At 42.5% G+C, this 25,842-nt stretch overlaps 1 protein-coding gene across 6 annotated transcripts in view; it reads left to right on the top strand.

Annotated features, from left to right (window-relative positions):
• LOC135920178 (vesicle-associated membrane protein 3-like) overlaps positions 1 to 25,842 on the top strand; it is a 38,206-nt gene that overhangs the window by 6,086 nt on the left and 6,278 nt on the right. For 3 of the 6 annotated variants that reach the window (XM_065454340.2, XM_065454325.2, XM_065454358.2), the window contains 4 exons: positions 611 to 734; positions 9,282 to 9,360; positions 14,307 to 14,386; positions 16,703 to 16,754. In XM_065454340.2, coding sequence (XP_065310412.1) covers positions 611 to 734; positions 9,282 to 9,360; positions 14,307 to 14,386; positions 16,703 to 16,754 — 335 coding nt within the window. Of the gene's footprint in view, positions 1 to 610; positions 735 to 9,281; positions 9,361 to 10,561; positions 10,641 to 14,306; positions 14,387 to 16,702; positions 16,755 to 25,842 lie in introns of those variants that run through there. The other 3 variants (XM_065454350.2, XM_065454333.2, XM_070534553.1) reach the window with 2 other exon arrangements.

Genomic DNA, 25,842 nt, shown 5'->3' with positions numbered 1-25,842 from the left:
ACTTGACGTGACATACATGACAGGATAATTCCACATCCGCTGCAATGGCTGGGAACAACACTGGTTAACAAAGGCCTCCAGGGCTGGGTCTACTACAAGTACACACAAATGCCCAAGAAATTTAAGGGTGGCAGCCGTGGCTGTAGTTCAGTTGGTAGAGCTTCGAGCATGTCATGCAGAGGTTGTAGGTTTATGTCTGTAGAATTGACTAGATTTATTTAGGCATGCAAACAGAGTGCAATATGCCAATGAGGTGTGGCTAAAGTACATGGACAAAGCGTGCCTCCTGGCTAGGCTTAAACCACTGGTCACAGATCAGATATGAGTGGGTTGGCAAAACACAGCAGCACTTCATTGCTTGATATGCACAGGCTCGCAGAAATTTACGAGTACCTTCACAATAAGCATTGCACAGAGGGTGGTCATGGGGCTGCACAATGTACACAGCAAATACAGCTGGAAAAAAGAGAGGAAAAAGGACTTAACATATTTAAACAGTTTAGAATTGGCTGAAATTTGCCTTGTAACTCTATACCTGCATCTCAGAAGGAAGTTAGCAGAACTTAATTCACTTTGGGAAGTGTGATGTATTTATTTACTTGTGTTACAGGTCTCAGCCAGGAGCTGCAGGAGCCCAGCCGGGGGCCGACCAGGAGGGGGCACCGAGGCCCCCGAACCCCCAGCACCAGGCCGCCTCCAAGCGGATACAGCAAACACAGGCACAAGTGGATGAGGTGCGTTGGCGGCAGCAGTAGTGTTTAGTTTGTTTTACTGCGCCTACCCATTAACTGCTTCATACCGTGTGCTGTGGCATAGATGTTTGCCCACAGTGTGTACGTAGCCTGTGTGAATGGCGTTCACCCATTCGCTTCGTCCCATTGGGCGCTCTGCTGTGCCCGGCGTTTCACATCGCGTTTTCCTGCTACGTTCAATGGGTTCCATGCTGCAAGATTATCGCTGTAAAATCTACTACAGACATCGCAAAATGCTTCAGCATCAGATGCAGTTTGAGAAAAGCATAGTTTCAAACATGCAGGAATGTATAGTGCAGCTTTGTTTTTTGCGCTCAGAATGCCTCTTGCACTTTTTGACTTGGCCATTGAAAACTAGGCATATCTCCTCACATTCTGCTACATGGTGTTTCGTGGTAAGTGCTGAAAAAAAGCCCACTCGGAAGCCTGTGAGCTTTTTTTCGAGCCTGGCACACTGGTTGCAACAGCTACAACAACATAGCGTGGCGAACGGGAAACTTTCATTGATTTACTATGAACTCCTGCTGAAAGTGTGAAGAAGTATGTCCATCTAGTGTGCAAAAGCCAAAACAAAAATGGTTGGCACTGCACAGCCATCTATGAAAAAATTTGTCAGACCATCCTATAAGAAGGTGGCCGGTGCAGCATGGCCACCTGCGCTTTGGCCTCTTCTGGTATGGCCAGCTCGACACTGGCCGTGGAAGCAAGTGGGAGGAAAAAGATGTAGTGTTAAGGTTCTACTAGGTAATTTGGCTAACACAAATTTCATTGACTTATTACATCATATGTTAAAATACCATTGCTATATCCAATATTTGTTGTAAGCGTACATGTGTGTGTTAGCATGCTGTCAGTGAGAAATACTTCAGTTAGACTTTTAGCAGTGCCATGTTACTATATGGTAAGTGTAGTAATACTGTACAGGAAGACTTTTCGTGTGGCATACTAGACAGTACGGAGTCTATACCGCATAAGGTAACACGCACACAGTGTTTTGCGAGCCGAGCTAGACCGAGCCAAGACAGTGAAAAACTGGAGCCTACAATAGAGTTCACGCTGTGCCTCATGTGCGTTTTTGACCAACGTAGGACCAAGGGGCGAGTTAATCTTAAGTCTCCTTCTACAACGTGATGGAAGTGGCAGCACGTATTCTCAGCGAGATCAAGCTAAAGGTGGCAGCACTATCGTCACGTTAGAGTGGCTGTGGTTCGGCGACACTCATTGAAATGTACATGGCAGCACATTGCTGGGGATTATGTGGCCCAATTTTCTGGTAATGAGACGCGCTGGCCTCAGTGAACTGATTTTACATTGCCTTCTAATGCCGCATTCTTGCACGAAATTTGCTGAAAGGTTCTTCCTACTTGAAAGAAGCACAAATTGCCATTCAACAGGCAACTGGCACTCAGCCAAACAATGTTTCAATCCTTCCTCGGGGCTTTTTGTGCATGTTTCATTGGCGTTCTGCATGCCGTGCTAAATTTGTTGTGCAACTTTATTATTTCTGCATTCTCTGCAAACCTTGCACTGGTTATAAAAAGTCAGCAATCCTGAGCAACAAAGTTACAGTAGAAAGATGGTGCGCACTTTACCTCACAAATTTTAAGCATGTATCTCCGCTTTTCTTTTTAATTTGCTGCGATACACGACCAGTTAACGAGCGACCAGTTAACGAGTCACTGATTTTGCTACAGTGCAAAGACGACAGTGAAACGCTAACTGCTTCTATGCATCGTCAGAAAATGCAGACCAGCTTTTACGGTTGTGCTCCTACCACAGAAAAAATGGTCTGAAGATATGCGTGCCATATGCACACAGGTAAACATGTATGGCATAGCAGACGACGCAGGGTGCAATCTGTCGGGACTTCAGCCAGGGATAGCTGGTAGACGACTCTGCTTGATCTCACAGCTAAATAGGCAGCACTTCTAACCGGAGAAATAAACTTGAGCTGAACTGAACTTGTGGCCGTACCCTTCGTAATGGGTGAATAATATGCTCGGGTTAAATGAGAAACAAAAAATCTATATAAAAAAGAAAAACAGGAAAGAAAACATTGCAAAAAAAGGAACAAAGCACTATTCGGGTTGGTGTTGCCATCTCTTGGTGGCGAGTTTATTCAGAGGGGACGCAGAGATATTCTTGCTGTAACCAACAATGTCCTACTTATCTGCTGGTGTAAAGTGTCGGCAGCGGTGCAATTTGCTACAAGCAGTGTTTTTAATGTATTGCTTCGACGAGAGCACCTATGTAACAAAAAAAGTGTTTCACATGCTGTTGGACAAAGTGCCAAAGATGTCGCTGCCGGCTTTGTTACTGTAAATTGTTAGTGGCGTCTATGTTTGCCATACATAACCCAGCTCTACCATAAAGACTAAGACATGTATGGACAAGCTAGAGCTTTGTAATATTTGCCAAGATGAATATTTCGTGCTCAGCACATAGTTGTTTTATTCTGCAAGGTCTGAATATTAACCGCTATCATTCAAATTACCATATTCATCGCGGAACGTTAGTAGGGAACAGTAATCCTTTTCTGTTTACCACACTTACTGTACAGTAACATGGCACTGCTAAAACTCTCTATTGACTAGTTCCGCTTGCTGAGGTATTTTAGCAGCTCAGGATATGAAAGAAACATCACAGCAGCCTAGTGGTGGGAAAGAGTTCTACAGTACAATCCACCTGTAAAGGGTTGGCTGGTAATAAAGCCAACAAAATCGCATTTTATCAAGAGAAAATAAAATTGCCATTAAGATGTTAGGCTAATTACTGTGCGTTGAAACGCATTGTTTAAGCCATATCTAATCTGTAATCGGCAGTCAAATATTTACTGGGCATTCTCTTTAATTACAACACTGTACTACATAGTCCTGCTGCTGTGTATTGGATGGTGTAGCCATAAAATGCAGTGGAAGAGGCACGAAAGGGCAAGGTAGGTCATAACTGAAGCTTCTGCTGGGGGCACGCTAACAGGTCGGGCACCGCCATGTTCACCAAAACTTTGCGAGTGAGAATGTTGTCCTCATGTCGGGAGGTTTCACCTAGAGCCAGATGTGAGCTCTAGCACTCTGTTGGACATGGTAAGAGCAAGTATAGCTGGCCAAAAAATTTTGTGCGACATAGGATTTGCAAGAAACACCTAATTCCAGAGAAGCCTGGCAGATAGTGAGAGATTTGAAATTTCAGCCCATTGCATTTAAACCTACATAGTGACACATTCAATTAGAAGCACCGCGCTTTAAAATAGCAGGAGTTGACATTTGTCATGTAACCTGTCTTGTAAACTTATGCCGCGGATGACTGTCCATGTAATGAGCCAATTGTGCATGTAAGGAACATTCTCTATGTTGTTCAATGTGACAATCAAATTTGGGACTACACCCAGCAACAATCTCATGCATGTGCTTTTTCTGTACTTTCTGCACTTTTTGCTGCATTGTTGCAAGAAATTGCCCAAGAGTAAAAATATCATGCTCTGTGGCTTGCAGATTTAGATCACCATAGCTTCAACTGATGAGATCTTGTTGCTGGCTTCTTGCAGCAGCTTAGCTCTTTTCTCAAAAACACTGGTATTGTTGAGTTTAAGCTTGTAAAAGAAAGTTGTTGGATCTGCCAAAAGCTTAGTTCTTGAGCATTTTAATAAGGCCTGAACAAGTGTTGTGCAAATGTGTGAAACAGCACTGTCGACATAGATGATGCGCTCTGTTAAACTTTCCTCTTTTAGTGCTGCATCTGTGAAGTCTCATTTCTGGTTAACCGCTTTGCAAGTGTTACTGGGTGCTTTTGCTGACAGCAAGTATGCCTGACCATATCAGTTGTTCCTTTCCTTTCGTTGGAGCACTTGTTTTTATGAGGGTTGTCCCTTAAGTTCTTGGCCTGAAGCAATGGTGGAGGTAAATAAACTGCTACATTTCAATATGACACTCTTTGGCACAAACATGAGCCAGAAAGGGGCTTCTGTCCTGTGATACTTGCTAGAAAAGATGAGTTCATTTCACTGGAAAGTCACTACCTTAGTTAAGTCTTCTAGTGCACTGCTTACGTTAAACAGGTGGTGTAGTGTGAAAATGCAAGATATGGACATTGGTAATGCATAGCTCATCGTAGCCTTGCATGGTTGAATGGAAGCCGTTGTTAGAGTAGTTCAGTTCAGGGATACATTTTCTCGATTCTGCAGGTCGAAGCTCTCACCTATTATGTCATTTAGCGTTAGTTGTCTACAGCAGGGGGTGATTCAGGGTTGTGTATATTAGTTTTTTTTTTCTGCAAAAAGTAACGAGCTTGCACCTCTCAGAAAATTGCTGCTACAATGTTGTCTGTTGCCAGGTGTGGGTGTCACTGTTGTGATTTTTTCTTTAAATTTTTTTTCAAAACAAAGCTAGCAACTATGCTTTGAAATGAAGCCTAGGCCCATGCTTTAAGTTGCATTCTGGCAGCAGTTCGGACGTCTTCCTTGAACTGCATAAAATTATCGACTTTGCATTTTTGTTGGCATGTACTACAGCCTTTGTCAAATGTATACGGCCTTCACAATATATATCATTCAGCTGTACGGTGCAGTTCCTGGGGCACTGCTGATACTCTAAACCTCTGGATGATGAGTACGAGACTTCCTTTCATTTCCCAAAGCATTGGAACTTGTGGTATGTCTGAGATTCCCTTACATAGCCTGGTGGTTGTAGGCAACACAGCCCGTATATTTGGACAGAGTACATTTTTTGTCTTAACACAACAGTTAGGATTCCATCTTACTGAGGTGCTAAGTTATTGGATCTGCCACAGTGTCTCAGCGGCTATGGCATTCTGTGGCTGAGCACAAGGTTACCGGTTAAATTCTTGGTCATGGTGGCTACATTCTGATGTGGGTTGAAAGCAAGAATGTTTGTCTACTTTGATTTAGGCACACATTAAGGAACTGCGGGTTGTTGAATTTAACCCAGAACCCTCCTTCCTCTATGATCTGTAGTGGCTTTGGAACATCGAATCTCAGAGTTAGAATTTGTTTCATGGTTTTTTGGTCAAGACACATTGAATGAGGAGTTTCAGTATTCCCTGAAATACTACTGTTCAGGGATATCATAAGAAGCCAACAAACACTGACATCAAGGACAACATAGTGGAAATCATCCACTTTAATTTCCATTAATCTATAGTTTATTTATTTCATTTATTAAGCACACGTAATTTCCCCTATGTTGTCCTTGGTGTCAGTGTTTGTTGGCTTCTTATGATATGACTAATAAAAATCGGGCCCTTCGGTTAACCCCCTTTCTTCTCATTTACTGTTCAAGGAGCAATTTAGGTCGTCTTCCCCATCACATAGCCACTAGACTTCTCGTTCATTGCCTCTTTCGTATGCCTGCCAGTGTGGTAGTGTATTCTTCTAGGTTTTTCGTTTCTGCCAAAGTGACAGGAGTTAATGTTTTTACCATGCTTTAGCATTGGGCGCATTCTACCAGTGTCGTAACTGTCATCAGCATGTCTCGATGGCAACAAGTGCAGATTTGCCACCCACCATTGGCCAGAGCACTCAGTTTTGCAAGAGTTTGCTTCACTGGATGTAAGGAATAGTTTCATATTGCACCAGTGTAGTCCTCTTGGGTACACACCTACTCCAGGCTGATAATTTGGGGGACAATCCTCAGAAATGGGGTGTGGTCCACTGTTTTGTTTTCGCCTTATGCCGTTATGTCTTAAAGGAACATCTAAATGTTCACTTGGAGCAGGTGACAGCAGTAGCAGCAACTCTGCAGACTATGCTTGTGTCATTAAGTTGAAATCCATGCAGGCTCACTAATTTTGCTCTCCTTTTTTTCCCCACATATTACCGTATTTACACGCATAATGAATGCACTTGCGTAATGATCGCACCCCTGAAGTTTGTTGTCAAAATTTAGATGCTTTTCTTTCCCGCGTGATGATTGCACCCTGAACTTGTCGCAGCGATATGTCGTGTGCCAAGTCTAGCTAATGATAATCACACTTACCATCTGTCAAATGCTACGCGAATGACTCTTGAAGACATACCAAGCGGTCTGCAGGCACCCAACATTCCTAAGCAGATGCCCCATTTCATTCCTTTTATCACTTTCTGCACTTCCATGAAAAAAAAAGAAAAGCTACAACCAAATTTGCCTCGGCTTTATTGTTTGTAGGCTTCATAATGGTTTTGCTCAACAACAACAACATAAAAGGTGCCTTTCGATTCTTCTCGTCTGCACATATGGGCACGCAACAAATCGCGAGCGGTAACGATAGTGGCCACGTTTGCACTGATATGTTAGTTGTGTACCCTATTCATACGACGATGCTTGCAACACAGCTAAGATATTCTCCCACCCTTAGCGGAAACGTCCTGTTTTAGGATAGCAGTGAAGACAAATGCCGCAGTTTCCGCAACATGCCCGACATGTTTCTATGTCACTGGCAGCTAAACGCGCCCATCTCTGTTTCTGTCCCCTCAAAGTGGACATGGCTATGTTATAGTTGCAAACTTGCCGATATTAACAATATTGTTCATTACTGATACAGAAGAAACTGTTTCAATGCACGTAATGTACTAGCGAGAAGAAAAATAATCGCGTTTGGCGCATTCGTCTTGCTCCGCCGGCCACCATTTTTGTTTTAGTGTCCCACACTGACTGTGACAGCCGCCTGCTTGTTGACCCATTGTCATCCCGCACCAAATGCGGGATGAAAAAAGAAAATGTTTCTTTTCGTGGGAAATTTAACCCGCGTAATGATCGCACCCCTGAATTTGTGTCAATTTTTTTGACAAAATGCCATCATTATGTGAGTAAATACGGTATGCCCTCCTGTTGGCAAATATTCCTTGCTCTCAGGCACAATTCTATATAACGAACTTGATACAATTATTTTGTGTCTCCAGTTGTGCATACCACGAATAAATTCTGATTTTGGGCCTTTAGTGTATACCTGCTTGGAAGTGTTTTCATTAGAGGTGCCATTTATAGTGTGCTAGTTTCCACTACTATAAGAAGAGAAGCAGCGGTAGTAGCTTTTGTGCTGGAAAGTGGGTATGCATCCTTGAGGATCATACCTCCATCTGGAGATGGTTTTACATTTTTGCACAATAATGCCAAATAGTGCTGCTTCTGTTCAGAAAGGCGTATTGCAAAGGAATTGTAGCCCAGCTGAATGATACATTGCACTTCGGAATTGCAGGTAGATCAGTGTAATCTTGAACAAGAAGCTTTATGGCCAAGAAATAAGCTGACAGTTGTAGATAGGTGGTGACACTAGTCTGTTAAACGCCCTGTCCAAGCACCCACTCGCACTTAATCACCATCTGTTTGGGTCTAAGTTCATTGTTTAATGATTAAAAGGGGTTATGCTGTATTCTAAAGTAAGTGAAGAAACGAAAACATAAGTCCTATGGACTTTGCATCACAAGAAGAGCCTAGACTGGGAAAGCACTGTGAAATCTGTCACAATGACATTGCTGGTGCCATGGTTTGTGCTAAGAATTGAAGGGAAGTTCTGCCTTGGCATCCTTTGTGATCAATCAACTGTTCATGCCAAATAAATGCAAATAGCTTTCCGAGAGTATTGAAGTGAAGTTTGTATTGCCTCACTCGTGTCGGTGTTGGTGTTGCCATATGCAAAAACTCGAGCTGTGCAAGAATAAAAATTGCTTGTCAGGATGCGGATTCGAACCACCAACCTCTGCGTTGCAAGATCACCACGCTAACCAATTCAGCCACTGTCGATTCATCACACGCCCTTTAAAGCGGGGTTTTGTATGCATGAAGGAGGAGACGCACCGCAAGGCACGAGCCAGTCACAGGTGTACCCTTCCTCCGGAGGTTGGAAAGGGTGTGATTACATGTTAACTTGTCTTGCACCCGCTGTTTCCCGCCAGTTCAGGCCCCGCAGTCAGATGGGGAGGCCGCATTTGTTTAATTCTGCTGAAGAGCAGGCTGCATTGAAGGAACGGCAGCGGGAGCAGGCCGCATGTCGTGCATTCGGTTGAAGAACAGGCGGCGCTTCATGAACGCCACTAGCAACTCTCTTGAGAAAGGGCTTGTCATCGACGTGCCAACCTCATTGTGAGGGAGCGAGAAGCCGAGGCGTTACAACGAAGAGCCGCTCATCCCGAGCTTCATTTGCACCCCTCTTCACAGTAGTGGAAGGGCGGTCATTTTTTGTTATCATCCAGAATATGGTGCGTTTTTGTTTCACTTACATGTAGAATCTGTGAACAGACATTAGGTGAAAAAAAAAAATATTTTCCTGCATCAAACTTCTAGCAGGTCATCCTGCACTATGATTGTGGTAATAACATATTATCTGTAGGTTGCTGGTACTGCTGTCGCCCTTCTGCTTGGCATGGGTTCCACTCAATTGAACTGTTGCAACTGCTCATACTAAAATATGTATAACACTTTGCTGCCTCATGCCTTGCAAACAAGAATAGCACTTTCTTTGCACGAATTATGTTCGAAAATTTCAAACCACGGGGTTTGTTTGCATTGGGAGGTTGCGCTCTTTCTCTGCTGGGCCCAGGTGGTGGGCATAATGCGTGTCAATGTTGAGAAAGTTTTGGAACGAGACCAGAAGCTGTCTGACCTGGATGACCGTGCAGGTGAGAAAACAAGAAGTGCAGGTTGTGTGCCGCTAGGCATCACTGCAGGGAACGCAGGAGGACACTTAGAGCTTGTAACACCACAAAGGAACCATGGTTGTTACCTGAAGACTGGCATTTGTTTATTTCTGTAGAGTTGTGTAACATTACCATAAGCGTAATTTTAAACTTTGCAGGCTTGTCTCCTGCATGGGAGGCAGGGTTGGGCTCGCACAGATGAAAAGTTTTCCAGGCTTAATGCCTTCAGAAACTTCCAAACCTATGAAGCCCCATGACAACTCCAGAGACCATCATTTTTACTTTAACAAATTTTAAGATTTTGTGCTTACTGCTGCTGTGTTGTGCTGAAATTTAAGCATTCTTCATCCAAGGAAAAAAAAAGCTACCGTTGTTGCACACACCTTGCCATCAGAGATGAGTAGCTTAGAGGCATGGACTTGTTCTTGCCACCTGCAGGCAACCAAATGTTGGAATAAACCAGGAAAATAAAATGCCAAGTGTAAATATTCGAAATCAAGGATTGCAGTCTTCATAAGAAATTTGAGTTAAAATTGGTGGTAAGCACGGAATCCCCATTTAAGAGTGTTGGATTAATAATGCAAGTCACTGTTTACCTTGCATTGTGCTTCGTCAAATCGGTGGCAGGTTTACTAATTGCCAACATTTATGATGGGCCCATGTCATTTTCTTGTGCATTTACGTGTTGGTGCATAAAAGGTGATGCAATTTTTGTAATTGCTGCCCGAGAGCATATGTAAACCTAACTTGTCAATATACTGGTCGCGAGGGTACAAATGTTTCTTGTGGTGTGCTTGCTGTAGATGGCTTCCTCGCAGCACCTGGAAAGTGAGCTCTTGTCATGTGCACACCAGTTACCGTTCTTTTGTCGTGTGCCAGTTGTGTTTTTTTTTTTTTTTTTTGAAGTATGGCGACATGTGCTTCGTAGTCCTCTTGCCACCTCTGCTTTTTCCACAGGCAAGCATTCATACTAATGAAAAGCCCTCGCCTCTCTTCTGTCATCTGATTCTTTTGCATACATCTTCTGGCTTCTCTTCTCTTTCCTTGTGTGCCCATGCAGCCATGGCGAACCTGTGGCAAAAGGGGTGCAGTGTTGTGTGTGCACGTTTCCGTGTCCTGCCCTCTTCTTAGTGCAACTTCCTTGTGTGTCTCTTTCCCCGCCCATGCCCGTCCCGGTATTTAGGTCGTGGATATCATGCGCACAAACGTGGAGAAAGTGTTGGAGAGAGATCAGAAGCTGTCGGAACTGGATGATCGTGCAGGTAACTTGTTGATGAAGGCTGCATTCTCGGCACCCCTTTCCACTTCCAACTTTGTGTTCCTCCTCTCTCCCCATTTCTGTGCTACTGCACCAGATGTCTTTTTCGTTCTAAAGCTACTCTTCTGGTTGTTCGTGTTCTTCGGTTGGTGGTGTACATTTCGCATAGCCTCTTTTCTTGACACTGCTCGCATTTCGTTGTGGTTTTGGTTCTATTTCGTCTGTGCTTGCCCTTCTGTCGCAGTTTGAAACATTTGTGTTGCTGCTTGGAACCTTGCTTCAGTTTCTGTTAACTGCTTTAAGCACCTTAACACAATGCAAAGGGTGCGTCTGTTACCCTCAGCTTATATCTGGGTTCTTAACCATGTTTCATGGGCCATACTGGCTAAGTGGTTTGGGAATGACATATGCTTGGCACCACTAAGCTGTAGGAAGGTCGTGACATGTGGCTTACTTTTCTGCTAAGCTAATGGAAAAGGAAGTGAGCATGGTGTTAAAATTCATTCAGACATTGTATGCCTACGATTAAGGTCCTTGTTCCTTTGGGGGAATGCACTTGCAAACCTAAAAGTGACCCACAGGTGTGACCTTGGCAAAGGCATATGGCATCAAAACCATCATTTTCTGAAATTTTATATCAGTTTTAGCTATGTTATGAAAAAAAAAAGAGCAGATTGGATGACTTTAACACATTGGCAAACAGGGGTTAGAGGGAGATAGCAGAGGATGCTCAGGAAACTACTTCAGTGTATATCACTATGTACCTGACATCTTGAGACCACACAGGAACTGCCTTGAGGTACATTGGGCAGGACTTTGCATTTTTTTAACACATTCGGTGGCACATTGTTCAGCACTCTAGGCCTATTACTTTTCTCAGTTAGGGAAGTAATGCTTATCTGAGTAATGTTTATCGTATTCATTTAAGTACGAGTTGGTGAATTTGCTCCAGGTTGTAGTGGCACCCAGTTTGGGCAATTTATTTTCTGCATTTATTTACTTCCAATTTCCTACGAGCTTCGTATGAGGCAAGTAAGGGTATTATTAAAAGGTACAATTTCGTGTGAGCAAGCACTATGTCAGTGACTGATTCTAACAAATGTCCAGCAGCTCCTGAGTCTTGCTTTAGTTTTTGTTTATAAGCCTCCAACTACTACTGCAGCCAGCCACATTAACTATATATTTTATAAGCCTTAACCACTAGTGCATCAGATTTGCCTGATACTTTTAATTGGGTAATACAAATATTAGTGTGGCAAGCGAAGTTTCAGCAAGCAGTTTATGAGAAAACTTGTTTGCTAACTGTTCCTGATACTTGACAAATTGTCCTTAACATGTCCTGAATGCTTGCCTTCAACCCATGCTTTTCTGTGATATAACCTCCTTTTTCTGTCTGTTGTGTGTGTTTGTGTACTCTAGATGTCTTTATTTGTACAACTTCTTTCTGTACAAGTGCTAGCTAATTGTTTTGCGCATTGCTTAAGGTGGATCCATGTGACTGGCTGCTTTGGGAGCTCTGAAAGCACAGCTGTTCACTTGTCAATTCGCAATGGGAGGGAAGGGGCTGAGAGGATGGGACATTTTATTAACTGCCCATGCAGCTTCCTTGTCAGACTTTGCAGGTTGGTTAGATAGAGCATTGTGACGTGTAGTCAACTGGTCAAAGCAGTAGTTAGCGCCATAATGTGGATTTTATTTTCACATACTGCAGCCCCTTGTGGGGCTATAGCAAAAGTGGATAATGCAATATAATACAAAAAAGAGATACAATAGGCAACAAAGAAAGACAGTTAAGCGCATTCTTGTGGGAGCACAGACAAGAATTCGTTTAATGGGAGAGAACAGTTGGTTTCTGGTAACGAATTTCAAGTTTTAGTTGTTTGAGAGAAAAGGCTATACTTAGAAGTATTAGTGCGCGCAAGAAAGGGTGCAATGCTAAGCGTGTGCTGTCTCCTACTAGAAGAGATTTTTGCAAAGGTGATATATTCATTACTGGACAAGCAACAAGACGAATGAATAATGCCATGAAAAAATTTTAAAGACTTAATGTGTCGCTGTTCGGCGCGAGATGTTAGGTTGAGTGAGAACATGACTGACGATGGTGAGAACTGGTGATCATGACGTCGGTATATAAATCGTCGGCTTTCCTTTAGACGGCCTCAACTCTGTCTATTTCGTACTACTTGTAGGGATTCCAAACGATACTACCATACTCAAGTATAGGGTGAACAATAGTTTTATACAACAGTAATGTAGTGTTGCGCGAAGAATTGGACAGTGTACAATGCAAATAACCAAGTTTTTGTGGAGCTTTAGTCGTAGTGGAATCAATGTGTTTTGACCAGGACAGGTTAGTGGTGAAAGTGAGACCAATATATTTATATTCAGAAACCTGTTGAATTATCATTAAATTCGTAGCTGAATAAGAATGGCCTAGCTTTATTAGAGAAGGATATAACGACAGTCTTACTGAAGTTAATATTCATTTGCCATGTTTTACACCATTTGGAAAATCTGGTGAATGATTCAGTAAGGCAAACATGATAAAAGTGCGATGAAATGTCATACAATACGCAGTCTGCATACATTCGGATTTTAGATCTCCCGTGGTACATCATTAATATATAGTAAGAAAAGAAGAGGACTGAGGAGCGTTCCTTGAGGGACGCCTGATGACACATCCACCACCGAGGAATTGATAAGAGTTAAAGATTTCGAATTGAGAGCGGTGAGACAAAAAACTCTCTATCCAGTTTACTAATTGAGGGTTGTTAAGAATGGCACTTAGTTTGGACGGTTGTGTTAAGTGAAGTACGGTATCGAAAGCTTTGGAAGAATCTATGAATATCGCGTCAATTTGAAATCCCTTATCCAGGTTAGAAGCTATATCATGCTTGAACTCGGCAAGTTGTGTTATTGTGCTAAATGCACGTCTGAATCCATGCTGTAGATTAGAGAGAATGTTATTTGATTAAAAAAATTCAATACTTAATACCTGACTTGTGTAACGGAAGCACCTTAGCGATCTTCCATGATGAAGGTATTATGCCGGAAGTTAGTGATTGGTTGAAGATTAGAGCAAAGTATCGTGAAGTCCATAAGACCCTCTTATACCTAGGCATTTACTGAACGTTTCATGAGCTGTGTTTACGAAGCCTCCCATGAAGTTACGGACGCCTCTCTCATTGCTCTCTGCAGTTGAAACTCGGAATGGTCACAATAAAATGCCCAGTTCACGCTGAAGCAGACAATAAACAAGGCTTAAAATAATTGCCCATTTCACGCTGAAGCAAAGTTCCTTGCCATGATTACTGGCTCATTAGCTACTTATTACAACAGAAAAGACAAGATCCAGAATGATTATCAGTACTCCTCTAAACCTATAGGCAGGTTGGTCAGTCAAAAAAGGGTCTCTTGTCGAGTCTGGACGTATTGCATGAGGGGTGGTTTCGATGCTGTTCGAGCTTGAGCATGCCAAAGTTTCTAAAGCCGTTTCTAAAGCTTTGTTCAGCCACCCCAGTATGGTAGGTGCAGTGCATGTAGTGCAGTCCATTTTAAAATTTGTTCTTGTGATTTTTACTCACTATGTGCACTTTTAATTTCAAATTGATTGAATGTTTCTAATTGGCATATGTTTTGTGTATGCTTGCTCCAATCATAATTTACACAGATGCCTTGCAACAAGGTGCTTCACAGTTTGAGCAGCAGGCTGGAAAGCTGAAGAGGAAGTTTTGGTGGAAAAACTGCAAGGTGGGTTAACAGTGCTTGTATCTTCTAGTGGATATGCAGGCTTGCAAATGATGCTTGCTCTGAATTTTCGCTGATAACTGCTGGATGCTTCTTAACTGTAGGATGAATGTACTGAACAGAAAACTCGGTGCCCTTCCACTTTGCGAAGGATGATCAGGGAAGCTGTGTATGTGGCTCCCCTAATGGCGAACTGCAGATCCACTGCGAGCTGGCCTATTCTGGCATTGCTATATCTCCAGAATTAGCCCATGTATGGGGAGTGCTTAAGGCTGCTTCACCTCCGCCATGGGTCGGCCCTGCATTGCACTATCTTTCGGATCGGTCCATGTATAGGGAGTGCTTAATGCCTGCTTCACCTCTGCCGCGGGTCGGCCCCGCATTGCACTATCTTTGGAATCGGTCCACGTGTGGGGAGTGCTTAATGCCTGCTTCACCTCCGTCGCGGGTCGGCCCCGCATTGCACTATCTTTGGTATCGGTCCATGTATGGGGAGTGCTTAACGCCTGCTTCACCTCCGTCGCGGGTCAGCCCCGCATTGCACTGTGTTTGGGATCGGTCCACGTATGGGGAGAGCTTAACGCGCTTGCTTCATCTCCGTCGCGGGTCAGCCCCGCATTGCACTATCTTTGGTATCGGTCCACGTATGGGGAGTGCTTAACGCCTGCTTCACCTCAGTCGTGGGTCAGCCCCGCATTGTACCGTGTTTGAGGTCGGTCCACGTATGGGGAGTGCTTAACGCCTGCTTCACCTCTGTCGCGGGTCAGCCCCACATTGCATTGTGTTTTGGATCAGTCCATGCATGGGGAGTGCTTAACGCCTGCTTCACCTCCGTCGCAGGTTGGCCCCGCATTGCACTATCTTGGTTTTTTTTTTTTTCTATACACGGACACGATAGTGGGGAAAGTAGTGCTTATCAGCTTTGCTGTAAAAATATTGACATGTGGCACAGATGTTGATAGCTGTACTATGCATACTTACCACCTCTCCCGAATGTTTCCTAAAAGGCGATGAATTCATGCTCATTCTACGATTTTACGAATGTTTATTAAGTCTTGCGAAAAATAAATTGGCAAAAAGGTTTCCCTTGTCTGCTTCTCTTAGAGGTAATCTGATTCTGAAAGGACACCAGAGGGTTACTGTTTTGGGGCATGCTTATTCAGACAAGCTTGTGAAGCGCTCAAAATCAGCATTAGTGAAGTGGCTGAAAAAGTCGGGGATCTAAAAAAAAAAAGAATCAATATGCTGTTTGTCAGTTTTTGCTTGTTTAAAGTTTTCTGGTGCTTCTGTGCTGCATGTGAAGGATATTGGGATTGACCCCGAGCTAAAGTGTCTGAAAAAGAGTCTGAATTGCTCAATGGCTGTGCAGCGATAATATGCTGTCCATTTCTCTCTATTTCTTTTCTCTCATGCAACCTTACTTTGGATAACACACACATCTGCAGATGATCGCCATAATGGTGGGGATCGGTGTAGTTATTATAGTGATTATAATTGGTAAGTACAGTGTAAACTACTGCTCGATACTGGTTGGCACAGGCCTCTCACGGCCATTTGCTTTGCCACACCTTCTGCATGCCATGTCTGAGAATTTTCTGCTTGCCCTGCCAGCCTGAAGTCGAGAATCATCATGCTTGGTCAGCCCCTAGGACTTGGGTGCAGCTGCACTTTATTTAAGGCCTACCATATTTATGGAAAGTTGCACAGAACACCTAACTGCAGTTATTCCTAAATTGCTGGAGAGTACAAGGACTAGAGAAGGGAACACTTCCAAATTTGAAGGGTGCCGTCTATCAACTATGATGATTACCAATAGTTAATCCATGGATATGCAAGCATAAAGGAAAAAGGGAGGAAAGTGATCAAACATGTTCAAGTTCACTGAGTGGAGGGTCAATTTGCTGTTGAAATCCATATTGCACAATTTCGCTCAAAAAAAAAAAAAATGAACAGCAAGATATATACAATCTTGCATGGCAGCACAACTGTTAATGTGTTGTGCACAACTTGCAAGATATTTGCTGTGTCAGCTTCAGCCTGGGAATCGCCAACCCGCCTAAGCCTCAACACTTGTGCACAGTTATAACATTAACCATAGCAGCTGCATATGCAAATGCTCAGATTTTCCGTCTAGTCGGCATAACTGGCAGGCTGCGACTGAGGTGTAGGGTAACTGAAGTTCGGGTACCCCTGCAATTGGTATATAAGGAGGCTGCCATTTGCATACAGTTTGTCTGGTGTGAGGTGCTTGCTTTAGGTGTGTTCTCCTACACTTTATGAAGCCAGGCCTTGTGTTTCTTGTTCTTATTTTGTTTACAGATGTGGGCCATCTTAATTGGTGTCATTGCAATCATAATAATTATCATTATTGGTAAGCCTGTGTTCCTTTTGGTTCTTTTCTCATTTTGTTGCCAAGAGCTTACCTTTTATATATATATATATATATATCCCAGTTAACTAGGACCAAGACTTTTAAAAAACCAAAGAGCTCTAGAGAAATCGTCCTGTCTGCATAGTAGCGGCAGTTGTATATGCTTACAGCCAGTATATATTCCATCACAAAGTATTAATTAGTTAATTGCATTTAATTAGTGAACATTTTAATTATTGCATATTACTTACAACATTGTAGGGCACCTTGAATAACCTCCGAATCAAGCATTTATTCTGTGCTGAAGTGGTCCTGGTTGTTATTTCTAAGGAAAAACAAAAGCTGCAAAATACGCAAAATACGAAATAGATGTGCACTCGCGCACCGCTACTCAAGCGCCTACAAGCAACCATTGAAAGATACACGGCTGCATTCTGTTATCGCCGCATCGTGCAAGGCTCCTCTACGCTTATCGATGCATCAGCAGCGTGTTCTCTTGATGCCGCGACCATCACATAGCTTGAAGCCCTGTATCGAGCTGCTGCCGCTGGTCAAGCCGTGTATCCGTGGCTATTTGCTTGGGAGTGCTTGAGTAGCAGCGTGCGAGCACGTATCTATTTCGTATTTTGGATGTTTCATGTGCTTTTGTTTTTTCTCAGAAAGACAGAGGCAAAGCTGAGCACTAAACAGGTGCTTGATTCGAAGGTTATTTCTGGTGCCCTACAACTTTGTAATTGATATGTTTGTGATTAAAGCAATAATTAAAAATTTCACAATTTAAAAGTAATTAATACTCTGTGATGAAAAAAATACTGGCCGTAAATACCTACGACTACGGCTACTATGCAGTCAATACAATTTGTCTAGAGCGCTTGGGTATTCTTAAAATTTTGGTCCAAGTTAACTGGGACACCCTGTTTAAATATTATTATTATTATTATTATTATTATTATTATTATTATTATTATTATTATTATTATTATTTCTTGCCATACGCTTTGTTTATTGTGCAGAAATGCTTTATTCTCCTAGGCCACTGTCATTATTATATTATTGTTTCATCTTTTTTTTTCTGTTTTGCTCTGTTTGTGTACAGTTTTATCGGGGCTTCGAACAAAGAGTTAATGATGCCAATATGCAGGTACTCATTTATATTAGAAAAGATCGTTATTTAAGGAACAAACATGAAACTCGATAAACTTAAGCTGCTAACATCAGTCTTGTCAGTTATGAAAGTAGGCGTGTTCTCTTAGCACCATAGTGTCTATTCTATTGTGCTAGAATTTGATTAACTTGAGTGCGCTTACTTAACGGCTATTTATTGAAAGATCAGCTCTGCAGTATTTGGCCATTCATGCAACTCCTATTTTGAGCTAAAGGCCTCACAGGAAATTATCACCAAATCAAAAGTGCTAGAGCTGGTAACACATATCAGTTTCCTGTAATATCAGATTGTCTGACTGATTAGCTGATAATTGTCAAAGAAAGAATGCATTGTATTCATAAATCAAGCTCTCCATGCTTGCCCCTTTTTTTTTATAGTGGGGAAGGGGTGGGGGGACAGGAGGACATTTATTTGATAAAAAGGCCAAGTGGTGATGCTGTTCAGTGCGTATAGCTGGCATGTTAGAACAAAAGAAATAGATCTGCTACTAGTCATGTTTTTCTAATAAGCACTTTCAGAGAGAGATTGAGGCAAAAGATAATTTCTAGTGTAGTACTAATTGGTTCTTGCTGGCTATGTGCTCTTAATTTTTAGTACTAATAATTTCAAGTACTTGGTTCGTTAAGGCACAGATCCCATGATACTTTCATATTCACACGTTGCAGCGCCTATTATGTTGTGTAACAGAGGCTGCTGCCTGGGGGGTTGGGTTTAGTAAGCTGTGCTGTATGTTTCCTTCCAACATTCAACCGATGTGAAAGAGGTAGTCTGTGCAAAGTTTTGGTGCACAATATAATTCAGTGGCTCAAAATCTACTCCGAGTTCACTCCTAAGGCATGCTTTGTTGCCAAAGTGTGGCTTCCGGGCATGTAGGAGCCGTGAATACTTGCCGCATTGAGGTCTTTGCATGTGCATCATTTTTGGCTGGCAGGTCAACAAAATTTTCTGGCAGGGGAGGTGCCTGCAACACAGGCAGATGTCTGTCAGTGTTTCTCATTTTGCACGTCTCTTTGTGTCCTGTTATGTGTACTTTCCCGAATGCATGCTGCATCCGACTATTGACTGGCTTTGTGTGCATTTTGCTGGCGCTGTTACCTTACACTGCGAGGTTACCATTTTGGTTGCAGTGTATGTGGTGCAGATGCTCTGCAACTTGCCCCTTTTTCTTCACTATTACTATGCTAAAGCTTTTTTTTTTATCACTTCGAAGAAAACATGTCCACAATGTCTGATGCATACATTGTAAACAGAACTTTCTATATTGAAAACGGTTCCTAAACAGCACTGTCCACAATTAGGTGAGCATAGAAGTCTTGACTTTATTGTTGTGCTATACACATGTACTGTTTTTATTTTTATCCAGCAATTTCCTGCGACATTCTCTCACAGCTTCTTCCGAGATCTGACATTTATACTCATCCCCTTAATTTAGCAAACATTTAGCCTACAAATACGTGTTGTGTTGGAGCACGAACTAGTGAAAAAGGTGGTCACTATCAAAAGAATACTGAAATACAGAGAGCAGCTACAAGTTTCTGATGCCATTGTTTCACATGGGTTTCATTTTGCATATAGAAACTATTTGAGCGGGCTTACTAATTGTGGAAACATTTGTCCTGCATGACAAGAACACTCCTCTCAGTTGGGCAAATTTAGTTTCACTTTCAGCTACTAACAGCAAGGTTCATTTGCTCGGAGCAAGTGGGTCTCGCTCCTAGTGTCATTCACAGGCTGTTACACAAGGTGTAACACAGAAAGCTAGCATCACTGTAGAACATATTACCAAGCAAGTGCATTTGTCGCACTCGTTGCTGCATAGAATTGCATAGCCATGATAGCAGTGCTTCAAAAAAAAAAACTACCTAATGCAGTTCTGCACCAATTTTGAAATCACATTTTTTGTGATTTCAAAAGTCGCACAACTGCTGCCATGCCATTTTGTCTTAGAAACCGCCTTTCTTCCTCTTCCAACGAAAGCAGTCTAGTTCTCTAGGCACCAACACTTTGCCACTATCAGAAAATTCCCAACATACAGTGTGTTGCCCAGGTGGGAAATGCAGTACTGTCTTGTCTTGGCTCATGGCTATCAATCATGTTAATTTTGTTAAACAAATATTGCCCAAAGTAACAAGTATGTAATGTGCCAACTGATTTACCTGCCAACACTGCCATCAACTCCAAATGGCACTTTCCTGTGTAGCAGTGCTCCCCTTGCTGCACTTGCTGTGATCATGATAACGTTTTTACACAAATGTTGCCCAATGCAACAAGTATGTAACGTGCACTTGTGCAGGGAAGTGCACTTGCTCAAAGTGTGGCCAATTTCGCCCTTGGGACTAGAGTATTATTACACGTCCCGGTGTCCAACATTGTAAGGGTGGCACGTGAGCTTTTGCCAGAGATTGCACGTCGGACACACAATGGAACGAGAATGTTGTCATGGCAGGCATACTCCATCATATAGTGGTGTCTTGTAAGGCATACTTGAATGTTGAAACATGGCAAAGGAAGTTTGAAAGCTTTTGGCATCGTTTAGCATCTCTTGGGTCGTACTGATTCTAAGCATTTGTTTGCATCCTGCACAACTGTCTCCTCTAGCCAACCCAGAACCTCAGTGCTAGAAATAATTTTTAAAATGTAGAGCCACGAGCTCCTTCAATTGCCTGTGCTACAGTTTCCTGAAAGAATGCATTTTGCACCCGTAGTGCAGATCTTTTGCTTTGTGAAACTTTTGTGGGAGCAGTATGTTGCATTCTGGTGAAGGTCCAGTAGTTGAGCATGGTAGATACAGAATCCAGATTTCCCTTATTAATGTTTATTTGACTGCACAGAACTTAGCCCCAGTAGTGTGCTCCTGTCGTTTTGCCCCCTCTTTTCACAATGCATGTCTTTTTCTCCCATTTCACCATCTCTATATTGCTGAAGTATTGGTTTCTGTGTACATATGTACGGTTATCCACTTTTAAGAACTCGTCACTATTCAAGGCGATGTTATTTTAGCATTTTTCCTACCTTTGGTCAAGGAAAGACCTGATGTGGCTAACCAATGCGATATCTGTTCGTGAAATGCTAATGTGCTCTCCAAATTTAAGTTGCCATGAGGGCTTGGATACCGGTGACAGGTTCGCTCATTAGTGGATGACTGTGTGCAAGCATAAATGAATGATTGGTAATTTAGTCTTGTAAGGTATTGATAATTCTCAAAATTAAGTGCCCAGAATTTGTCAACTCTGATGCATCACCAGTTTTTTTTTATTTGTTGAATGAAGTAAAACAGTTTGACATGAGCTTAGTCAATCTAAGGTCTGCTTGTTAATTCTTGATAAACATACACCTCAGCCTGTGGTTTTGTGTGCCGTTTGCCAGTACATATCTGCTTGCTTGCCTCATGTGTAATGGGTAAATGAATGCAAAGAAAACAGCGTCACAAAAAACTAGTTGGCAAAAAAGACCTGCCTTGTAGACGGTGAAACACGCCTGTTCTGGCAAAAGCACATTCTGTACAGTGATGACTCAGTGGAACTCTGCCATGGTGCTCTGTACATTAATATTCTCAAAACTAATTGGCAGTTCTTCGCTGTGGCACCTCTTCTAAGACCACTGTGAAGCCTTTGGGCTTTGCTGCAGTTGGCATGCATATTGAATTGGTCACATTAAATATTGAACTGGTCACATTAAAAGGTGATTTAATTATTGGCCAGGCTCTCGGCAAATTACGTCTTTGCACCATAATTAGAGATAACAGCCGCAAAAAAGAAAGGTAAAGAACTTGAGAGAAAGGATGTTCAAGTTGGCACTGCTTTAAAAAGGAGCAGTTAGACGAGATCAAGGGATAGAACTGGAGGTAGAACTGGAGTTTGGCTGGCCATGTAAAGTATAGAGCTGATAATCAGTGATCCTTTAGTACTAGCTCCGAGGGAAATACCGTCCAGGTTTTCAAGGTATTAGGTGTTTCATTCAGATAACAAAAATTCACACATGTGGGACCAAGTCAAATGGCCAAGTAGAAGGAGGTATTGTATAACTGCTATAGTTTCTGTCAAGTTGTGGGGTATTATTGGTGATGTCCTTACATGGCTGAAATTGGATAAAAATATCGTGATTATGGGACGGAGCAAAGTAGGTCTTGCAATCAGTAACCTCAAAGAATAAGCTTGATTTAGCTACAAGTGTACAGTACGAGTGATGTAGCATACTGTTTTGACATTGGTGGTACGAACTCTTATGGCGCTTCACAATGAACGCATGATGATTTGTCCTTGATTGCACAAGCAGGGCTAGCGGAAACACTACCTACGAGAACTGTAATGCGCATCAGGCTTAAGTTTGCAGCTGATTGGGGCACATTAACATTTTTCCTGACAGGCTGCTATGTTTAAAGGAGTTGACATAGCCTTTGTTAAAAAAAGAAATGCCGCGGCACACACACAACTACCATATCTAGCCAGCCACCGTTTGCATTTGCTCTGCTTGGTAGCTCTGGAGAGACGCAAACTCCCTTCCTGACCTCTTGGAAAATTTATAGTGGAAGGAGTTCTGCAGACACAACATAAAGCAACCAGAACTTGGCACCTCCTGTGCTCATAGTGGCCACGTTTCATTAAACAAAGGCCGTACACATTGCTTCCTTGCTTCATTGGCACTGTCAGTTTCTATTGTTACGTAAACGCACTGCTTTTAAATGGTCAGTCGCTTGACCTCTTCCGTGCCATGCTGTTATCCAGAATTCTGACCAAGAATGGCCAATCTTTTTACTGCGGAATCATTTTCGAAATACATAAGCAATATTTTAAGCTATTATTCATACGAAATCTTACCTATTTATTGCCAAAGTGAAATGTTAACAATGCAGTATACAAAGAAAGTGATAAAAAATGAAGTGTAATCGATAAGAGTACTAAAGTTGTAAGGAAATGAAGAATATCCACGCGCTGCGCTCATTTTTGGCCATTTTTACCAGAAATGCATGGACAAACCCAGATCATCCATGGCACGGAAGGGATCGGGTCTCTTGGCGTATGTGACGCCCTTTCGGTGCCTTCTGTGCTACGGTGCAAACTTCAATCTGCTTGGAAGGCAGTAGTAGAGATGTAGCATGTCTATATGAACTCGGAGATAGCACACATTTTATCAGTCTTGGAGATCCAACCACCTTTTGCCACACATTTGGTTAGTGTATGCTAATCTCGGAGGCCATGCCATGTGGCAGCTTTTCTCGCTGCCTGTCGTGGTAGGTGTGGTGAAGTTTGCCTGCAAGGTGTGGAAGGCAATGGAAAGGGCTCGTGCTTTTTTACAGGTACTGGGCAGAATTTTAAAACTAGTCGTCAATGTTTTAGCATGGCATTACTTTCCTATCATTACCAGCTGCCACGACTGCATGCACCAAGTTTATGGACTACTTGCTGTTAACAGTGATTGGCAATACGATTGGCGAGTGACCGCCAATAACAGTGATTGTCTAACCCCACGAAGCACAACGTATCATTTTTTGATACTGGAAAATTCTGATTTTAATGCAGGAAGCTTAATGCAAAGTTCACGGTAACATTTTTGATACACTGGAGTGAATTTTCAGTTGTAAATGCTTCATAAATAGTAATTTCAAATCATTGCAATAATCGATTGTAGCTGAAATAACATCTGTTTTTTGTTATGAATGTGCTTTCCATGGCCAGATATAAAGGTGAACAAGTTGTTCTAATTTTTCTTGATGTGGAATGTTTGGGGTTTGTGGAGTTCACAAGGTGGCACCACTCGGGCTGCACACGTCTATCCTGTTTCACTCCTGCTATTTGCTTTCTCTGATGACAGTAAGAAGTAAATCTTAGAATTGGCCTTTGCTAATGTCATCTCACTGAGAAGGAATCAGCAATGCTTTGTCATTTTTGTGGTCAGCTGTTTGTTTTGACGTTGTTAGGTCCAAGAATAAACACCACCTCACCACTAAGGTGTTTTGGTTTCTACCTGCCAGGTGGCGTCATAATATTTAGCATATATTTTTGATAATTTGGCTCCCCTTGGCTAGAGGCGTGCCAAATTTTTTCGTAGCTTTGCCTGTATCATACACACTGTCCGCTACACTCCAGACATGCAGTCATAGCTGCTGGTACTATCAAGAATGGTAAGCTGGCGATGCTATGCAAAAACATTTAGTAGCACTTGTTGCATGGGCACTCGCAGGCATTTAGCTTACCGTGCCAGTTGCAACCATCTTATCTCTCTTAACTTGTGTTTCTATTGTGTGCCGCCTTTCCCCATGCCTTCGTTTTCATATAACTGTCCTTGTGCCTTTCTCTCTTCCCCCCCGTCCCTTTACCTTCTCACCTTCACTTCCACATCTCTCACAATGCTGTCTGCCCTCTCGTGTTGTGGCCGTGCGCACACAGCATGGTTCATGACATAAGATGTGGTTTCGGCCCGGGGGAGCACCCGAGAATTCCGAAGAATGCTGTTCGCCTCTTCTTTTTTTCCCCCCTGCCGGTTCTTCTTCCTCTACGTGGTGTGCTGCTGCACCACCTCTTGAGGACCATTCTTTTTTGCTCTTGTAACTTTCTTTCTCTCTCTCTCTCTCACCTGGATACTTTGGACCACTTTCTGTAGTTTTGAATTGGTTGGCACCCTCAGAGCCTGCCCTGTCCTTTGCAACAGTACTACATGCTGTGTTCATCACAAGGACTACTCGGATCTAAAAATGCCGTTAACTGCTATCATCATGTTGTGGATATGTATTTGTCATTATTACTATGTGCACCCACTTCTCACAAAAGCCCTGATTTATGCCCAGTACGACGGCTGCACAGTGGCATTCGACAGCATATTTTTTTCTCCCATCTCTTCCGGGCTTTGCTATTAGTGTATTTTTTTTTTGCTCCATTTACAGTTTTGATATTGCAAAAGTTATATTTAGTAATCAACTTGTCTTTCATCTACATCCTCATTTGCTAAATTTGCCCAACAGCTACCATAATTCTTTGTCTTCTGTAACTACCATGGTAGTTTTTCACATTTTGCCATACATATTGAGTTTAAAGGACGTATGGTTGATAGAAATGGTGACTTGATCGTCTAGTAACATTTAATTTTCCTAAGCAGTATCGAATGGAATGACTAGCTGCACCTTTTATGGATGCATACGTTTATCTGCTTGATGGTGCTGCTAGAGATTGCAAAGCAGTGTTTGTCATACAAATGAGTCTTACTTGACCATTGCAGAGAAGCAACCATGTTTATATTGTTTTCTTTTTCTCTTGCAAACAAGAGTTCTTAGCTCGTCAGCATTTTTCCCTTGCATAAGAGGAGTCTTCATGACATTCGGTTTTGAAGGCATTCACTTTGAGGCGAAATTTACCTATACATACAAGAAAAGACAGCTGAGTGGTGTGTAGGTTGTGCTTGAGGTAGAACAGAGTGCGTATTTGTTACCATGAAACATGGTACATAATTGTTTTATTTTTTATTTGCTTAATGGTAGGGTGGCCCATAGCATTATTTAAGAGCACAGGACAGTCTTAGCTCTGACACGTCATGCAGTGGTCACACTTCGACACGAGCAACTTCCTTATTTTAATGGCATCTAGGCAAGGTTCTCGGCAAATGACTGTTGACAATGGAATGCAGTGATGTACCCATAACTGCAGTTGTTTGGCTGTGTGCAGTCTGTGGTCATGTGTGTGTTTGTGTATGTGCGTGCGTGCTTACAGCTTGGTGTGCAAACCTTCTGCGTGTGTTTGGCCTGAATGTAATTGTGCCTGTGGCTGCTGCTTCTTTTGCTGCTGGTGTTGTCAGGCTGTGTTTATTAACCACGTGACAGAGAGCACTCTGGTTGCTCCTGTCAAGTCACAACGATGTTTTCTCGTGCAAATCACTAACGCGGATGTGCATTGTAGTCTCGGTGTACCACACTGTCGGAGTTGCTTTGTGCCG

The sequence above is a fragment of the Dermacentor albipictus genome, chromosome 2, assembly GCF_038994185.2.
Source record: "Dermacentor albipictus isolate Rhodes 1998 colony chromosome 2, USDA_Dalb.pri_finalv2, whole genome shotgun sequence".
In the NCBI taxonomy this organism is placed as follows: domain Eukaryota; kingdom Metazoa; phylum Arthropoda; class Arachnida; order Ixodida; family Ixodidae; genus Dermacentor; species Dermacentor albipictus.
The sequence above is the reverse complement of the archived record's forward strand: the minus strand, read 5'-3'. Positions and strand labels throughout refer to the sequence as shown.